The 15,802-nt window shown below is 35.5% G+C and overlaps 1 protein-coding gene across 1 annotated transcript in view; it reads right to left on the bottom strand.

Moving 5' to 3' along the window:
- Window positions 1-442: 442 nt before the first annotated feature.
- WDR12 (WD repeat domain 12) overlaps window positions 443-15,802 on the bottom strand; it is a 25,204-nt gene continuing 9,844 nt past the window's right edge. Inside the window, exons 3-13 of the mRNA XM_007936034.2 lie at window positions 13,951-14,045; window positions 13,058-13,164; window positions 12,157-12,272; window positions 11,515-11,669; window positions 10,203-10,248; window positions 6,816-6,901; window positions 3,546-3,686; window positions 3,327-3,432; window positions 3,023-3,155; window positions 1,313-1,385; window positions 443-520 (exon numbers count right to left, since the gene is read on the bottom strand). Of these exons, the coding sequence (XP_007934225.1) occupies window positions 443-520; window positions 1,313-1,385; window positions 3,023-3,155; window positions 3,327-3,432; window positions 3,546-3,686; window positions 6,816-6,901; window positions 10,203-10,248; window positions 11,515-11,669; window positions 12,157-12,272; window positions 13,058-13,164; window positions 13,951-14,045 (1,136 nt within the window). The remainder of the gene's footprint in view (window positions 521-1,312; window positions 1,386-3,022; window positions 3,156-3,326; window positions 3,433-3,545; window positions 3,687-6,815; window positions 6,902-10,202; window positions 10,249-11,514; window positions 11,670-12,156; window positions 12,273-13,057; window positions 13,165-13,950; window positions 14,046-15,802) is intronic.

The following is a 15,802-nucleotide window of genomic DNA, read 5'->3' as shown; positions in this document are numbered from 1 at the left end:
AACTGTGTTTCTATTTTTTTCATAGTAAAGATGTCTTTTTATATGCATTTTTCAGCAGTTGATTTTAAAACACCTGCTTTTCCATCAGAAAAAAAAGCTGTACAATTAACGACTGTGTATCTAATATATGCATAACATAGTATTTCAAAAACAAATCTTAATTCAAACCAATACCTTTGGGAAAAAAAAACAATTTCAAGAGTTTAGTGTAAGGTAGAGAATGCAGGCCACGTTTAATATCTTAAAAACACAAACTGTCATAAATACAAAATAAAGAAAAATACAATGATATGTTAGCTATTATCAGAGGTGAAAACCTTATATAAACTGTAATCTAAAAGGCTGTTTCCTAAAGAGTTGATCTGCAGTTATATGTAATCTGATGATTTGCTATTGATTTCACTTATAGAAAGAATCTTTACAGTCAAATTATCATTCCCGTTCATGCGCCCACATGAGAAGTGGTAGGTGAGTATCTGTAGGAATACAATTTATTGTCTGCTCCTCCACTCAGAAGTAACTGCATAAAGGGAGAGAAAAAAATGCAAATATGTAAGTAAATACAATTAATTCATATGATAACTAAACTAACAAAATACCAATGATTTTGATTAGAATTGTGGAGGGGTAGTTAACTTGCCTTGAGAGTATTTATAAGGACCAATTGCATCAATTTTCACTATTATACACAATATAGTGTATTAAAACTTTAAAAGTGACCAATCTGAATTCAGTTAGGATGTAATATACTATTGTACTTTCTTTAAAGCGCTAGCTAAAAAATGTAATAAATAAGTCTAAAGGGTGGTACAGTTATCTATTTAAAAAAATTAAGTCTTTAGAGGGCATTAATTGTTTGCAAGTAAATGAATATTATAAATTATTCAAATAGCTTTAGGAACTGTATTTGGAAAGAATTTTTAGGCAGTAAGAGCTTATGTAAAAACATAAAAATAATAAAATTATAATTCTTTAAACACATTTTATAATCCAGAGTTAGTATTTAACAGTTTCCTAACTTGGAAATATTTTGACCCAATTAGTTTGAAGGAGCAAGTTTATATACTTAAAACACTTATACATTTGCAGAAAAATAAACATCTTCAAATTAAAATTAATTTTTTCCCCAAATTTTACTAATTTTAAAGGACAAAATTTGTTTCTTCTTTAAATGAGAAGTGTGTTTCAGGGAAAACACAATACAGAATTATAAATGTCAGATATACTGAAACTAGTAAAACTATCAATACAAACACTAGATTTATTCCAATAATACGTTTTCTTCTTCACCAAGTAAGAAAGAAATTCCTACCCCTGTGTCTGTCCAGTCCACACCCAGAACTTTGTCTTCATGAGCGGCCAGATCATAGAGAGGAGCTTTACAACTAAAAGATGAAAACAGTAACATCTTATACATACTTCACAGTTATTAAAATAAGCATATATGAATACATAATCACTAATACTTTTCTGAAAACTTGACAGGGTTTACAGTCCTTGCCCCAAGAACCACTTAATCTTAAAATTTTGTATTTACTTCAATATTTCTCCTGTTTTTCCTATATCATTTGCAAACTACAGGGATTTGCTGTAACAAATATATTCAGAAAAAAATGTCATTTATTTATAAAAATGTCTATTTAAAATCAGTCCCATTTGCATAATCCTTGACCACCTTTCTTTTATCCCCAAATCATGGCTTTATATACCTTCGTCTATCCACTACATGCTAATAACTCCCAAATTTGTATCTTCAGCTCGAACTTTTCCCTTAAACTTCCTACATATATCCAGCTGCCTAACAGACATCTAGATGCCTTATAGGTTTTACAAATTTAAAACAACAAAAACAAAACTCTTGATTTTCCCTCCCAAACTTGTTTTTCTACTCTTTCTAACCATCATCCAATTGCTCAGGTGGAAAAGGTAGACATTATCTTTGAGTCCTGCCTCCATATTCAATCCACAAGTTAGTCCTGTTAAAGAGCTATCTTCAGAATATACCTAGAATCATCTCTAATTGTACCACCACATTCCAAGTCTCTCTCCTAAGTCTGCTTCCATTCCTCCTCCTCTGCTCAAAACCCTTACCGGGACCTTTCATCACACTTCGAATGAGACCCAAATGCCGTACCATGGCCTATTAGGTTCTACTGACACGGCAACTCCCTTCCTGCCCTGCCACTTTCCCCTTGCCTGCTCAACTCTGCCAACACTGGCCTTCTTGCTATTTGGCCAGCATGCCAAGATTCTTCCTACTTTACCTGCTGTTCCTCTGCTATGGTTTTTGCATTGATCATACCTTCACATCATTCATTTCACTACTGAAATACCATTTTCTCAGGCCAGTCCCAAAGTAGTGTTCCTTTACTTTGCTTTACTTTCTTCATAGCACTTATAACTGTCAACTATACAATAATTGCTATATAAAGTATACACTTAAAACATGTATACCTCTAGATGTTAAGAAATTATGTATTACAAGGTAGTGTAAGGATGTGAGAAGGCAGATTTAAGGTAAAACAACAACAAAGAAACAAGTATGTAATTAGTGCCTCTCCACTTACGAGAAGATATAAATAAATTGTACATCCATTTTATTGGGGACATTCTGTATATAATATTATCATAGCACTAGTCCAGTTATAAGAAACCTTTAATATCTGATTATCTTTTAATATCCACATTTTTATTTAATTTCCTGTTAATTCTCTATTAATGCATACTCTGATCACCATTCCATTTATTCACTGACCAATGTCCCTCTTTACTTCTAAAATATTAATTATATTTACATTAAGATTCAGGACAATATCCATAACTGTTTTTTCCATTGGTCTTATAACAATAATAATTTCAATGTAAGAAAGATGGATTTTACAAACTTTTGTATTTATCTTATCAGTATGACTAAACTTTTTCTTATCCTTTTGCTGTTAATCATTTCAGGGTTTCCTTCATTTTTTTCTGTATTTGACAGGTAATTAGTATATTTCTTTTGTAGATCATAAATAGAATTTACCTTCTTGTATCCCACAACTTGACAAAGTTATCTAAAGAACCTGAGATCAGTTGCTGTTCATGTGTAGGAGACCACTTTACTGATGTGACCCAGCCTGTATGAGATGTTAGGGACAGCGACACCAAAGAACCATCTAAACAAAGCAAAAAAGACAACAACTGTTGAATGTTAGGAAAGAGAAGTAGTAGAGCAAACCCAAACAATATTTCTAGAAATTTCAATTTGTATACCCATCTGTAGTGAGAAGAGAAATTCGTGTTATTCACACACACTCCCTCCCCCTACAGAGGTTTACAAGACTCACCTTTAGTTCGGGGATCCCACAGTCTGATATGCCTATCAGTGCTTCCAGATGCTAAACGTTTACAAAGTGGTGAATAGGAGATACAATTAAAAACTTTATTTCCTGTCTGAAAGAGAAAAGAACATTGAACTATGGTGGACTAAAAGTAAAGATCTCTAGAAATTTATCACTTAAAAGATCAAAGTCAATCAGAGAATCTTTGAATCTGTTAAGTCTTACCAAAGTTGACTTAAGACTGCCAGTCTCAACATCCCACACTCTAATTGTGTGGTCCCACGATGCACTGCAGACTTCTTCAGCATCTGACCACAGAACTGAAGAAATTGCTTCCTTGTGGCCAGAGAGGGTCACCATGGGAATCTGGAAGTGAAAGACCCCCAAAAGGGGAAAGTATTTTCATTTCAAATTAATAGAACTAGTTATTACTTCTGAAACTCGTATTAGTTTGCCAGGTGCTTCAGCTTTCGTGCACTGCCTTATTTCTTCTTTACAACAAACTTCCAAGATAAATTTTTCTGTTTTCATTTTAGAGATGAAGAAACTGAAGCTGAGAAAGTTAACTTGCCCAAGGTCATACAATTTATAAGTGGCAAGACTCAAGTTTGAACCCAAATATTCTTGTAAAGTTTGTCATCTTTCCAGTATATTCTGTTGCTGCTTCATCTGTTTATAGCTAAGGATTATGTGTGCTTTTCATTTTGAGCAGTATTAATACTAGCACTAGCAATTCTACCAGCTGACAAATATATTACATGTAGAGGTTAATGGAAAAGGCTTTGAGATCAGACAGACGTAGGTTCAAGTTGAAGATACTGCCAATTTATACAAGACTCTTTGAGATAAATTAATCTCAACATTATTCTTATCACCCTACTTCCTCAGCATGTTTAAATCCTATTACTTAATTTAAAAATAATGTCCAGGGCCATTTACTAATACTCCAAAAATATCCAATATCCTTCCCAAAGTAAAAGCACCGAACTAGGTATAGTGCCTGTCTTAAACATAAGAAACATGTGAAAGAGAGGGAAAACATTCTGGACTGGGAGATAGTCAACAAATATTGTAACTGTGTTACATTTAGCCTCCTTAAATATTATTACCTTATCTGTAATATGGGTGTAGTAAATTACCTGGTATGGCTTTTCTAGCCATAAGTGGTGGAATATGCCACGAGCAACTGAGTAGCTCCTGACTGTTAAAGTTATCCACCTATTTGTTGGGAGCAGCACAAAGTAATTTTCTGGAAGTTTGCTGTCTCTCAGGTATATAGAATTCTGATATTGGGATTGGTTAGTTTGCCACTCTGCCAGGCTCAGAAGGAGCTCTCCTAGAAGCAGAAGAAATCTCTCACTGCCAGCTGGGAGATGCAAGACACATGCACTGCTGGAATAGAGACTGTCGGCTGAGAGACGGCAGGCTCAGAGAGACTATGTGTGTTATTGAACTTGAACTGTAGCCTGTTGCTTCCCTAATAAAGCCCATAATCTGTGAGTTCTTTGTGGCCACTGCAGCGAATTATCAAACCCAGCAGAGAGGTGATGGGTGCTGCAGGAGGAACATTTGGTGGCAGAGTTGATGAAAGGGCTGGAGGGAGGCAACATGTCTGGCCTCGCAGGGATAGGCCTTGGGCTACAGATGGTGGGGTTAGAGGAGGTCAGAAGATTGGGCCTCCCTGCCCCTTTGGCAATGGAGTAATATTAATAACCAGGGATCGGCAACTTTTCCTGTAAAAGGCCAAAGAGTAAATTATTATAGGCTTTTCAGGCCACATAAAACAGTTTCTCTTGCATACTCCTTTTTTTGTGTGTGATTTGGGTGAAAATTTACAGAGCAAATACACTTTACATATAGCAGTTCACATATACTTTGTCTCATGACCTTGACCACAATTTAGCACAATTGCATATTCTTCTTGATTTGTTTGTTTGCTTGTACTTACAACTTCTTCAAAATGTAAAAACCATTTTTAGCTCTCTGCAGTACAAAAATCGGCCACAGCCAATGTAGCTGTTAGGCTGCAGTTTGCCAACCTCTAGACCCAATGATCACTAAAGTCTCTCTTCCAGTTCTAAAATTTGTCTGAAAGAAGTAAAGGAACCTAACCTGATAGAGCGAGGGACAGAATAACCCCTGTTGTGATGTAAAACAAAATGAAAAGTAAAGTAGTATAAATGTAACCAGAAGATTCTAGGATAGAAAATGGTATGGTAAAAAAAACAGATGAACTTATATGAACCAGCAATCCCATTCCTAGGTATTTACCCAAGAGAAATGAAAACTTAGGTTCACACAAGAACCTACACATGAATGTTTATAGCAGCTTTATTCATAATGGCCCCAAAAGTGGAAACAACCCAAGTATCTCTCAATTGGTGAATGAGTAAACCCAAGTGTGGTACATCCATATAATAGAATACTACTCAGCATTTTAGAAGCAACAAAAACCCCTGATAACATGAACAACATGGATGAACTACGAATGCTTAGTGAAAAAAGCCAGATGCAGAAGACTATATACTGTGTGATTCCACTTATGAGACATTCTGGAAAAAGAAAAACTATACAGGTAGAGAACAGATCAGTTTTTGCCAAGGAACACAGGAAGGGACAACTACAAAGTGGCCAGGAGGGAAACTGTGTGGAATAATGGGCTGTTCTGTACCCTGATTGTGGTAGTAGTTACATGATTTTACACACGGGGCTGCTATGAGTTGGAATTTACTTCTTGGCAACTAACAACATGCATGTATCAAGACTCAGAGCTGTAAAAGAAAGGATTTTACAGTATGCAAAGTTGTTTTAAAAAGAAGAAAAACTCAAATTTGACATTGTTAACACAAACAAACTGAAGCAGACTGGAGGAAGAAAAGCAATTTTGAGAAATACAGAAGAAAAAACTTCACTGTATAGCAGTGATGGTTGCACCACACAATGAATGTAATTAATGGCACTGAATTGTAATTAACTGCCAACTTAAAATGGCAAATTTTATGTTCTATATATTTTACCGTAATAAAATTTAAAAAACAAAAAACTGTACTGTATGTTAATGTACGAAGCAAATGACAAGTAAATTGTCACATACTGAAAAGAAATGCAGAGAAAAATCAATTGTTTTTGATAACTATCATATCCTTTTACCCTTAAAAATCCAAACTTTTCTATTATTTGCTAATTATATAGCAAATTTTTCATTGCATAAGCCACTTCAAGGGTGTCCAGCATCATGAGATCAAATAGGATAGCTAAATAATAACTTACTGGTCTGTAAGTCTGGCTCAATGATACTACATTCAAAGACTAAGGAAATGGAACATAATAATGTTTATAATTGAAAACTGTACTAATCTATTAAAAGAAGGCAAAATTATGGTTGCAGCAGCAAGGCAAGGCAAAAGTAAATATAAATGGAAAAGATTGCATTAATTTACCATATTTGTCAATACTGACCTAACTCAAGCACAGATAATTCTTACAAACACTTACCCTTGTCAGTCCCAACTGCTCTGTTTTCTGTTTCTTCCTGGGTCGATTTATGGATTCCTCCATTTCATCTTCTTCATCTGTAGGGACTACATCATAGAGAATTGGATTTAACATTCTCTTAATGTATGTTGTTGTTGTTGTTATGTGCCGTCGAGTCGGCCCCGACTCATAGCGACCCCTCCTTGGGTTTTCGAGGCAGTATCACTACGGAAGTAGGATTGCCCAACCTTCCTTCCGAGGAGTGGCTGGTGGGTTTGAACCGCCAGCCGTCTGGTTAGCAGGCAAGTGACTTAGCCACTATGCTACCAGAGCTTAATGTATAGTATACATTAATTGCAAACAATCTCAAAGAATTCTTTACATTTCTGTGTATACAGTTCCTACATGTTATCACAATTGGTTAGGGAATGAAGAGTCCTCATTATTTGGTTAATAGAAAATTGTGCTAGAGAAAAACAATACCTGTATTACCAATCTTCCAAAAATTAGAAAGAAAAAAAAAAAGTGTGTTAAAACAAAAATTCAGCAAGTTAGAAATCTTGCTGTCTTTGAGATCATTATCAGTATTTATTACTTTATAATAGTTATGCAAAATTGTTTACTATTAGTTCTAGGAGAATTCTGACCAAATTATTCCATTATAAATGGGAATGACAAGGTGAACAAACACACATTAAAAGCAGAGACATTTCAGACATGTTTATTCTCCTTGACTAACAATTCCTGCAGAAATGACAGAGGTATTTTGGTTTGTTTGCTGATACAATAAACAGTTCTAGACTACTTTGTTGTTGTTGTTACGTGCCCTCGAGTCAGACCCAACTCATAGCGACTCCGTCTTGGGTTTCTGAGGCATTATCACTACGTAAGTAGATTGCCCACCTTCCTTCTGAGAAGTGGCTGGTGGGTTTGAACTGCCAGCCTTCTGGTTAGCAGTCAAGTGCCTTAGGCACCACGCTACCAGAGCTCCTTTGGACTGCTAGGTTTTTAAAATTTAATCATGTTTTATGTTTTCTCTTTTATTTCCAATCAGTGTCATCTTACTCCTATCAAAGCACCTTCCTCTGGGAGTGCTTCCCCTCCCTCCTTTTCCTTCATTGTTGCATCTATATTTTCAAATAAAGTTAAGCTTGGTAAAATTGTATTAAAATTAAAAAATAAACCAGTTTAACTGACAGAATCCTCTAACAGGAAGTGTATCCAAGTGACTGAGAAGGTATTTTTGTTTATTTCTAGGGTGGTGTAAGGCCTAAAATTAATATTGTGTGCTGCCTTGACATCTAGGAGGGTCTCAAATGCCCTAACCCCATGTTCTTCCACCCATGCCCTGTGAATAAGGTCCCCTAGCCAAACAACTCACCTTATTATTGGGACCATGATAAATGCCTCCTTAACCAACAACAAACCCCCTTAGTAGAGTTCAGTTCCCTGACAGCCTAAAGAATTATTCAAACAAGTCAACCACATCCTTCTGCCAGGAACCAGGGGTCATTTTACCCTCCTGTTACTACAAAGTTGGCCTTCCACAGGCCCTTCTTGTTCATTCTGTTCCTGAGTGTTAAGGATAGAATTTTGTCTCCCAAAATATGCACTGAAACCATAACCCCTGTACCTGTAAATATAACCCTGTTTAGAAACGGAGGTTTCCTTTTTTATACTAAAGAGGCCACATCAGAGGAAGGCAGATCCTAAACCTAATCACATCTCAGTTATAAAAAGAGCAGAACAGACAGAGACACACAGGACTCCAAGGAACATCAAAGAACACCAAGGATTGCTGGCAGACACCAGAAACTAGAAAAAGGCTCACAAAAGAAATCGACATGGCACGAGACCCTCATTTGGTCTTCTAGCCTCCAAAACTGTGAGAGTCTATTTCTGTTCTCTCAAGCCACCTACTTGTGGTATTTTTGTTAAGGCAGCAACAGATAACAAAGACACAAAGTATAATACCTGTGATGGCACAGCACCCTCCTCCACTGGGGCTGTGAGTTATATGACTAATAAATTGCTGCTGCTCTCATTTGTCCTGCACTGAGTGTGTCTGGCCACCCCCATAACCCTAAGGCAGGAATTCCTTCCATATCAACAGGATAAAGAGGAGGCGATCAAAACCCAGAACCCTCCTTATCTAAATTAAACACTTTTATTTATAACAAGATTTTATCAACAAAATGAAGAGATACCTACAGATGGCCATGTATCTTACAACAGTTTAATATGCAAAATATATAAAGAACCCTAGAATTTAATAACACAAGACAACCCAATAAAAAAGAGGGGGGGGAGACAATGGACTTAAATAGACATTTCCCCAAAGAAATACAAATGGCCAATAAATATAAGAAAAGATGTGCCTAAGATCATTAGACATTAGGGAAAAATAAAAAGCAAAACCACAATGACGTATCACTTTATACCCACTAAGATGGTAATGATTAAAAACGGAAAACAACAGGTGCTGGTCAGGAGGTTGAGAAATTGGAACACTTATCCATTGCTGGTCAGTTGTAAATGGTACAGCTGCTACGGAAAACAGTTTAGCAGTTCGCCAAGAAGTTAAACAGAATTAGCATGTGATTCAGTAATTCCAATTGTAGGTATACACCCAAAGGAATTGAAAGCAGAAATGCAAATGCAAACACATACTTGTATACTAATGTTCACTGCAACATTACTCACAATAGCCAAAAAGTCAAACAGCCTGAATGTCCATCAACAAATGAAGGGATCAATAAAATGAGGTATAAACATACAATAGAATATTACTAAAGAAAAATGAAGTCCTGATACATGTTACAAGATGGATAAACCTTGAAAACACATTGAATAAAATAAGTCAGTCACAAAAGGTCAAATACTAAATGAGCCCACTTATATGAAATACCTAGAATAAGCCAAGTGTATAGAGACCAGAATTTATTAGTGGTCACCAGGAGGGACAGGAAAAGGGGGACCTGCTGCTTAGAGGACACTGAATTGCTGTTAATGGTGACAGAAAAATGTGGAAATATAATGGTGATAGTTAAACACAATAAACATAATGCCACTGATTGTACATGTGAAAAATGCTAAAATAGTAGATGTTTTCTTACATATATATTTACCAAAATTAGAATTTTAAGAACTAAGGTAGTTATGTCCTATTGATAATTAAAAGAATTCAGTGACATTCTCTTATAATAAGGGGTGGCCGGAAGAAAATAGTTTGAAAGACAAAAAAGTACACAAATCTTTCTCCATACTATGAGAGTGAAATGCTCCTTTATGTGTATCCTCAAAAGTTTTAGTCGATTTTTATGGCTAAATATGGCTTAAAAAGTTCTCTTTCATGGAAATTCTTAAAACATGTTTAATAAGCCAGAATTAGAGAAAAATTAAATTTACCTGTAGACCAAATCTTTAACATCTTATCCCAGGAGCCACTGCAAAACTAAACACACATATGTAAAGGAAAAAAGAATATGGAATGTAATTCATCATATTACTTGACTCATTGTTTCTACTATTTAACTGAAATCTTTAACTTTGCTTAATTTCTGTGGGGCATGGGCTCCTTTACTACTTAGTAGTAAAATCCTTTACTACTAAGTTATCATCTGCCCATCTTACTAGTCTCCTGGAAGTTGTACCCTCAGTCTCTGCTCAGAGTGTTTAAGTCAGTGTAGACAGCTGAACTACACAGTGCCAATATGTCTCTTACTCATTCAAGACCTTTCTTTTAAATCTGTCCAGAGAGTCTTTTTCTAGGAAAGATGGCATGTGATGTAAAATCTGGGAAAAAACGAAGACCAGATTATTGCCATGTAGAGAAAGCTAATATATAACGAGAATAAAGCTGATTTAGAGATGACAGAGGGAGAGGTGTGCTAGCCACATCTGAGCCTCTGTTCTCTTGGTTCCTGAGGCCCAACTGCATCATAAACTGTCTTCTGATCAATTTTCCTGTGAGTCTAAAGAAATTTAAGATAAGTTTTTGTCCCTTGTAACCAAAGACAAGATAGAGGTAATTCATTTAAATCTTGATTCAACAACAGGTAAACTACTTTTTTTGGCTCAATAAGAAAAATCATAGATCTTTTCTTCTGAGTGTATAAAATATCCTGTTACTTTAAATGGTAAAGAATTACTAAAGAAACATTCCTAAATCCAGAATTCTTCAATTGGCTTAGGGACCTTTCTAATTGTTAAGAGGGTCTGTACATCCTTATAAGTCAATTACAGTGCTGCACACATCTTTGTTTCCTTTCAAATAACAATTTGAACAATTTCATCATGATAAAGAGTAAATCAGGAACCAATAAACCAAACTATCCACACTAATTTAGTGTATGCTAGGCTGGATGATAAATTAGGCATTTTAAATTTATGATACCATTATGAGTAGTTGATAGATTGAAAATATACCAATTATTATAATTTAAGAAGACTGCATAGAGAAACTGCTTGTTTACCTAATTTCTTAACATTTCTGTGGTTTATACATAGTTCCAAACCAGATACACTCAGACTGAGGAAGTGTATCGTCATGTCTCTTATTAATTGAATATTTATTTACTGTTGGTCTTAAAGTATATTCCTTAGTCACTAAACATTATTAAACTAAGCCAATCACAGTAAGTATATGTAGAAAAAAATTTTTTAGCAAATAGCTCAAATTCTAATTTAACACAGGACCAGTACCACACCAGCTCCTTACTTTAGTTCCTGTACTATCAACAGCTATAGAATCCACACTCCCAGCATGACCTCTGCAGCAGTGAAGGGCTTTCATCTTGTTTCTCTCTATATTCCACTCCCATAAGATAATCGTTTGATCCATAGAGGCACTCAGCAGTAAGCAAGACAAACTGTCTGAAGAAAGGAGAACACAGATTAAGAAACAAATTAGTATAAAAGTTTTGAATCTATTGTGTTCTGAAACCAAACAAATGTGTGTGTGTGTGTATGTATGTGTATGTATATATATATGTATATTTAAAGAAAGATGTTAAAAAGATAAAAGAGTTCCTTAGTTTGGCTTTTAAAAAGCAAGTTAACTTACAATGTAAAGGGAAAAATTTTCTAAGATACTATTAAAAGTGTGAGTTTAACATACTCGATATTAACTTAAAAATGTGTATTATCAGATGTCAATTTAGGAAGGATTCATTTCTACCAATGTCGTGGATTTTTTACCTGATTGTTTTCTTTTAAAACACTGTATTGTTGAAAGACTTCATAACTGAAGTATGAAACATTTCCTAGATGTTCCCTAATCCCTATTCTGCTCCAGCACTGAAAATGGCTTCTTTCCAAATGCTGCCCAGGATTCTTTTTAGTTTAGGCAAAGACTCCTAACCTTTTTTCACCCAGGCCACATCTTTTACAACATCTGTATGTGCCACAATCGTCATTATTGACTTTCCTTCTAAGGACCAGATTCGAGAAGTCTTATCATAAGAGCCGGTTAGAATCCTATGGGGAGAAAAAAAAATTCTATGAAATACAAAAAGAAGCATTTTCAGATCCTGGCAATCAATTATGTTTCCAAGTCAACCTTGAGAATTAAACTTTTAATAGTCGTCTTTAATTATGAAGATAAAGATTTCAAAATCCAGTAGATAAGATGTTACACTCTCAGGGAAGCCATGCAAATTGTTTATAAAGCCTAATAGTCCTTTGTACTTGCCTCATGACAAAAAGAGTATAAACCATTTAAAATAAAAATAAAAACCAAAAACATAACACTGTAAGCATGCCTGGGTGACATAACTTTGAAAGAAGAAAGCTGTGTTTTCCTATCAGTAAGGCCAGTGAGGGTTTGCTCTGAGCCATCTACACTTTTTTTTTGTGATTCCAGTCAGCCCTTTTTGGCATTAGGAAAGCATAAAATGCGTCTTCATAGTAGTAGGTCAGGAGATCTGTGGCTATGAAAGTTATTTTTCCTCTATGAACAAATTATCCTTGGTCTTAAAAGCATCATGCTCAACCAAATAATTGTCTCAAGACCTATTCAGAGGACAAATGTCACTATAACATCTTGAGACAAAAAAGAATACTTATTAATAGATAACCCGTTTCTTCTTGAGTACAGTGAATACAAGTATCTTTCTTTGACATGATCACCTATACATATACCAAAAAATTACTTTTACAAAGAATCAGAAATTGGAGAAAAATATTCACATTGTGGATTTAAAAACACTAAAAAAGGTGGCATTAAAAGAAAAAGAGATAAAAGAACATGCATCTGGCAATACCATTCCTCTGCTCCTTTAACTGCACTGATCCAGTCATCATGGAACATGCACTGTTCTGGCTGAGGGGCAGTGTACTTCTCCACATATTCCAGTTCCACGACCTCTTCCTAATCACAGAGAGAAACCAGAAGCCAATCAGGTGGTAGTTTTTAAATAGTATATTACAAAGATAAAGAAGCCTCACAGTACTCTATCTCCTTCATATCAATGCCTTCCATCAACCCTGCAAATTAGGAGTTGTACAAAAGTCAGCAACTTTTTTTGACCTAACCATATGCTGAGAGTAATATTACTTAAGACTATTAATAACCTTGGAAAATGTATGCTAAAGGGAGACAAAAAGAATATATATTTTTTAAATTTTAATTCAATTATAAATTATATTTTAAATTATAAAAGCAATTTTATACAAAGTTAGAAAATTAGAAGGAATCACCTTTAAATTACAATACCTTAACCAGTAAATTTTGTTATATATACACAATCATTTTGTACATCAGCGTTAAACTCACTGCCATCGAGTTGATTGCAACTCACAGCAACCCTGCCTTGGGTTTCCAAGGCGGTATCTCTAGGGAATTAGATTGCCCAGTCTTCCTTCTGAGGAGTGATTGGTGGGTTTGAACCACCAGCCTTCTGGTTAGCAGTCAAATGCCTTAGGCATTATGCCACCAGAACTCCTAGTAGTATACATATATTTACTACCCCCTTTCTTGCCAATTCTTCCAAATATGAATGCATCTTTGTATCTTCATTTAGCACATTCTCAGAAGAATGGGAATTTGAAAATTAAATGTATAGAAAAACCAAAGTTCAAATTTCTAGGAAAAAATAATAAGCAAAAGAATCCTGGGGGCTTAAGATAAATGCAGGAGGTAAGCATTTGAACTTACTGATGAGATGTTTTCCAGTTCCATGTGTTTGACCAAGGGCATTCGTAGAAATTGACCCTTGACAAGGAAATCAAACTCCACATGTTTGTGGAACTCTAAAGAAAACACATAAAAAAGTTATCACTCTTAGGACCTGGTTCAAGTGGTATTGACAAAGTTATACAAAAAAAAAAAAAAATCCCAAAACAAACAGGTACCTATTATCTTATTATGTGATCTCTGAGTTTCTCAAAACTTCTCCATGGCACAATCAGGCCATGCATTCCAGTATAGTATGTGGTTCTGAAGAGAAGTAATATAATGAATCCCCATGTATACATCACCAACTTGGTACAGATCTACTCTTGGGCTATCTATACTCCTCCCTATATTCCCGTTAGTTTATTTATTACTATTTGTTAATGCATTTTATTGAAATATAATTTATGTACAGTGAAATACACAAAACTAAAGTGACATGGGTCAATGCATTTTCCCTCCCCTCCCCTCCCACCTCTGGCAACGAACAAAGAAAGTTTCCCTCCATATATAAACCTATCCTTGACCCTCCAGAACAACAAACTAATACAATACTTGTCTTTCTGTGACTGACTTATTTCACTCAGCATAATGTCCTCCAAGTTCATCCATATTATGTGGTGTTTTGCAGACTCTACATTATTCTTTAGTGCTGCATAGCATTCTAGTATGTGTATGTACTATAGTTTGGTCATCCACTCTTCCACTGATGGGCACGTAGGTTGTTTCCATCTTTTGGCTACTGTAAATAGTGCTGTGATGAATGTGAGCATGTATGTATCTGTTCCTATCCTGGCTCTCACCTCTCTAGGATATATACCTAGTAATGGGATTGCTGGGTCAAATGGTATCTCCAATTCGAACTTTCTAAGGAATCACCATATTGCTTTCCACAGTGGTTGTATCACTTCACAGTCACACAAGCAGTGTATGAGAGTCCCAATCTCTCCACATCCCCACCAGCATTTGTTATTTTCTGTCTCATTGAACCTTGCCATCAGTGGTGGGGTGAGATGGTATATCTCATTTTTGTTTTAATTTACATCTCTCTTATGGCCAATGATTGTGAGCATCTTTTCATGTATTAGCTGACCACCTGAATATCCTCCTTGGTGAAGTGTCTATTCATGTCTTCTGCCCATTTTTTAACTGGGTTGCTAATTCCTTTGGTGTTCAGGCATTGGAGTTTTCCATCAATCTTGGAGATAAGTCCCTTGCCAGATATGTGATCATCAGCAAATATGAATTTGTTGCTGTCATTTTTGTCATGTGCTTTTTCATTGTGTCGATTTCTTTGTTCCATATAATTTTCTATGCTGAGCTTGTTTTGTTTATGAATCATGTTATCACTTCCTTCATTGCAACTGTTTTAGTGTTTGCTGAATATTTATGCTTGTCCTCTTTTTTCTTTTGACGTAAAGGTTTATCATTTTTCTTTGAGGTTACCCTGTGATTTTTAGTTTTCTTCCCAAGGATAGAACAGTCTGTTCTACCTTGTAGTTGTCTTGACTTTCTTACCATCCAGATGTTCTGTAATGCCACATATTTTTTTTCCCCTCTTTTTGGGTCGTAGTTGTCCTCATTTGTCAGTTGGTGTCTCTGGTTCCCTGTTTACAATCCTGTAGGCTTATTTATTTTGGATACTTCCATAGCTGGGTTGGTTTCTGGGTTATATCATCCTGTGTGTTAATGTTCAGTTGTTGTTGGCTGGTGTTGCTTCTCTGTCCAAAGGACTCCTTTTAGCATCTCTTGTAAGGTTGGTCTGGTTTTAACAAATTCCCTTAATTTCTACTTATCTGGAAATGTCCTAATTTCACCATCATATTTGAGGGAC

Source organism: Orycteropus afer, unplaced genomic scaffold, assembly GCF_000298275.1.
Source record: "Orycteropus afer afer isolate SDZICR_OR568_19922 unplaced genomic scaffold, OryAfe1.0 scaffold00002, whole genome shotgun sequence".
Taxonomy (NCBI): Eukaryota; Metazoa; Chordata; class Mammalia; order Tubulidentata; family Orycteropodidae; genus Orycteropus; species Orycteropus afer.
Note: the sequence above shows the minus strand (reverse complement) of the source record. Positions and strands in the feature narration are given on the sequence as shown.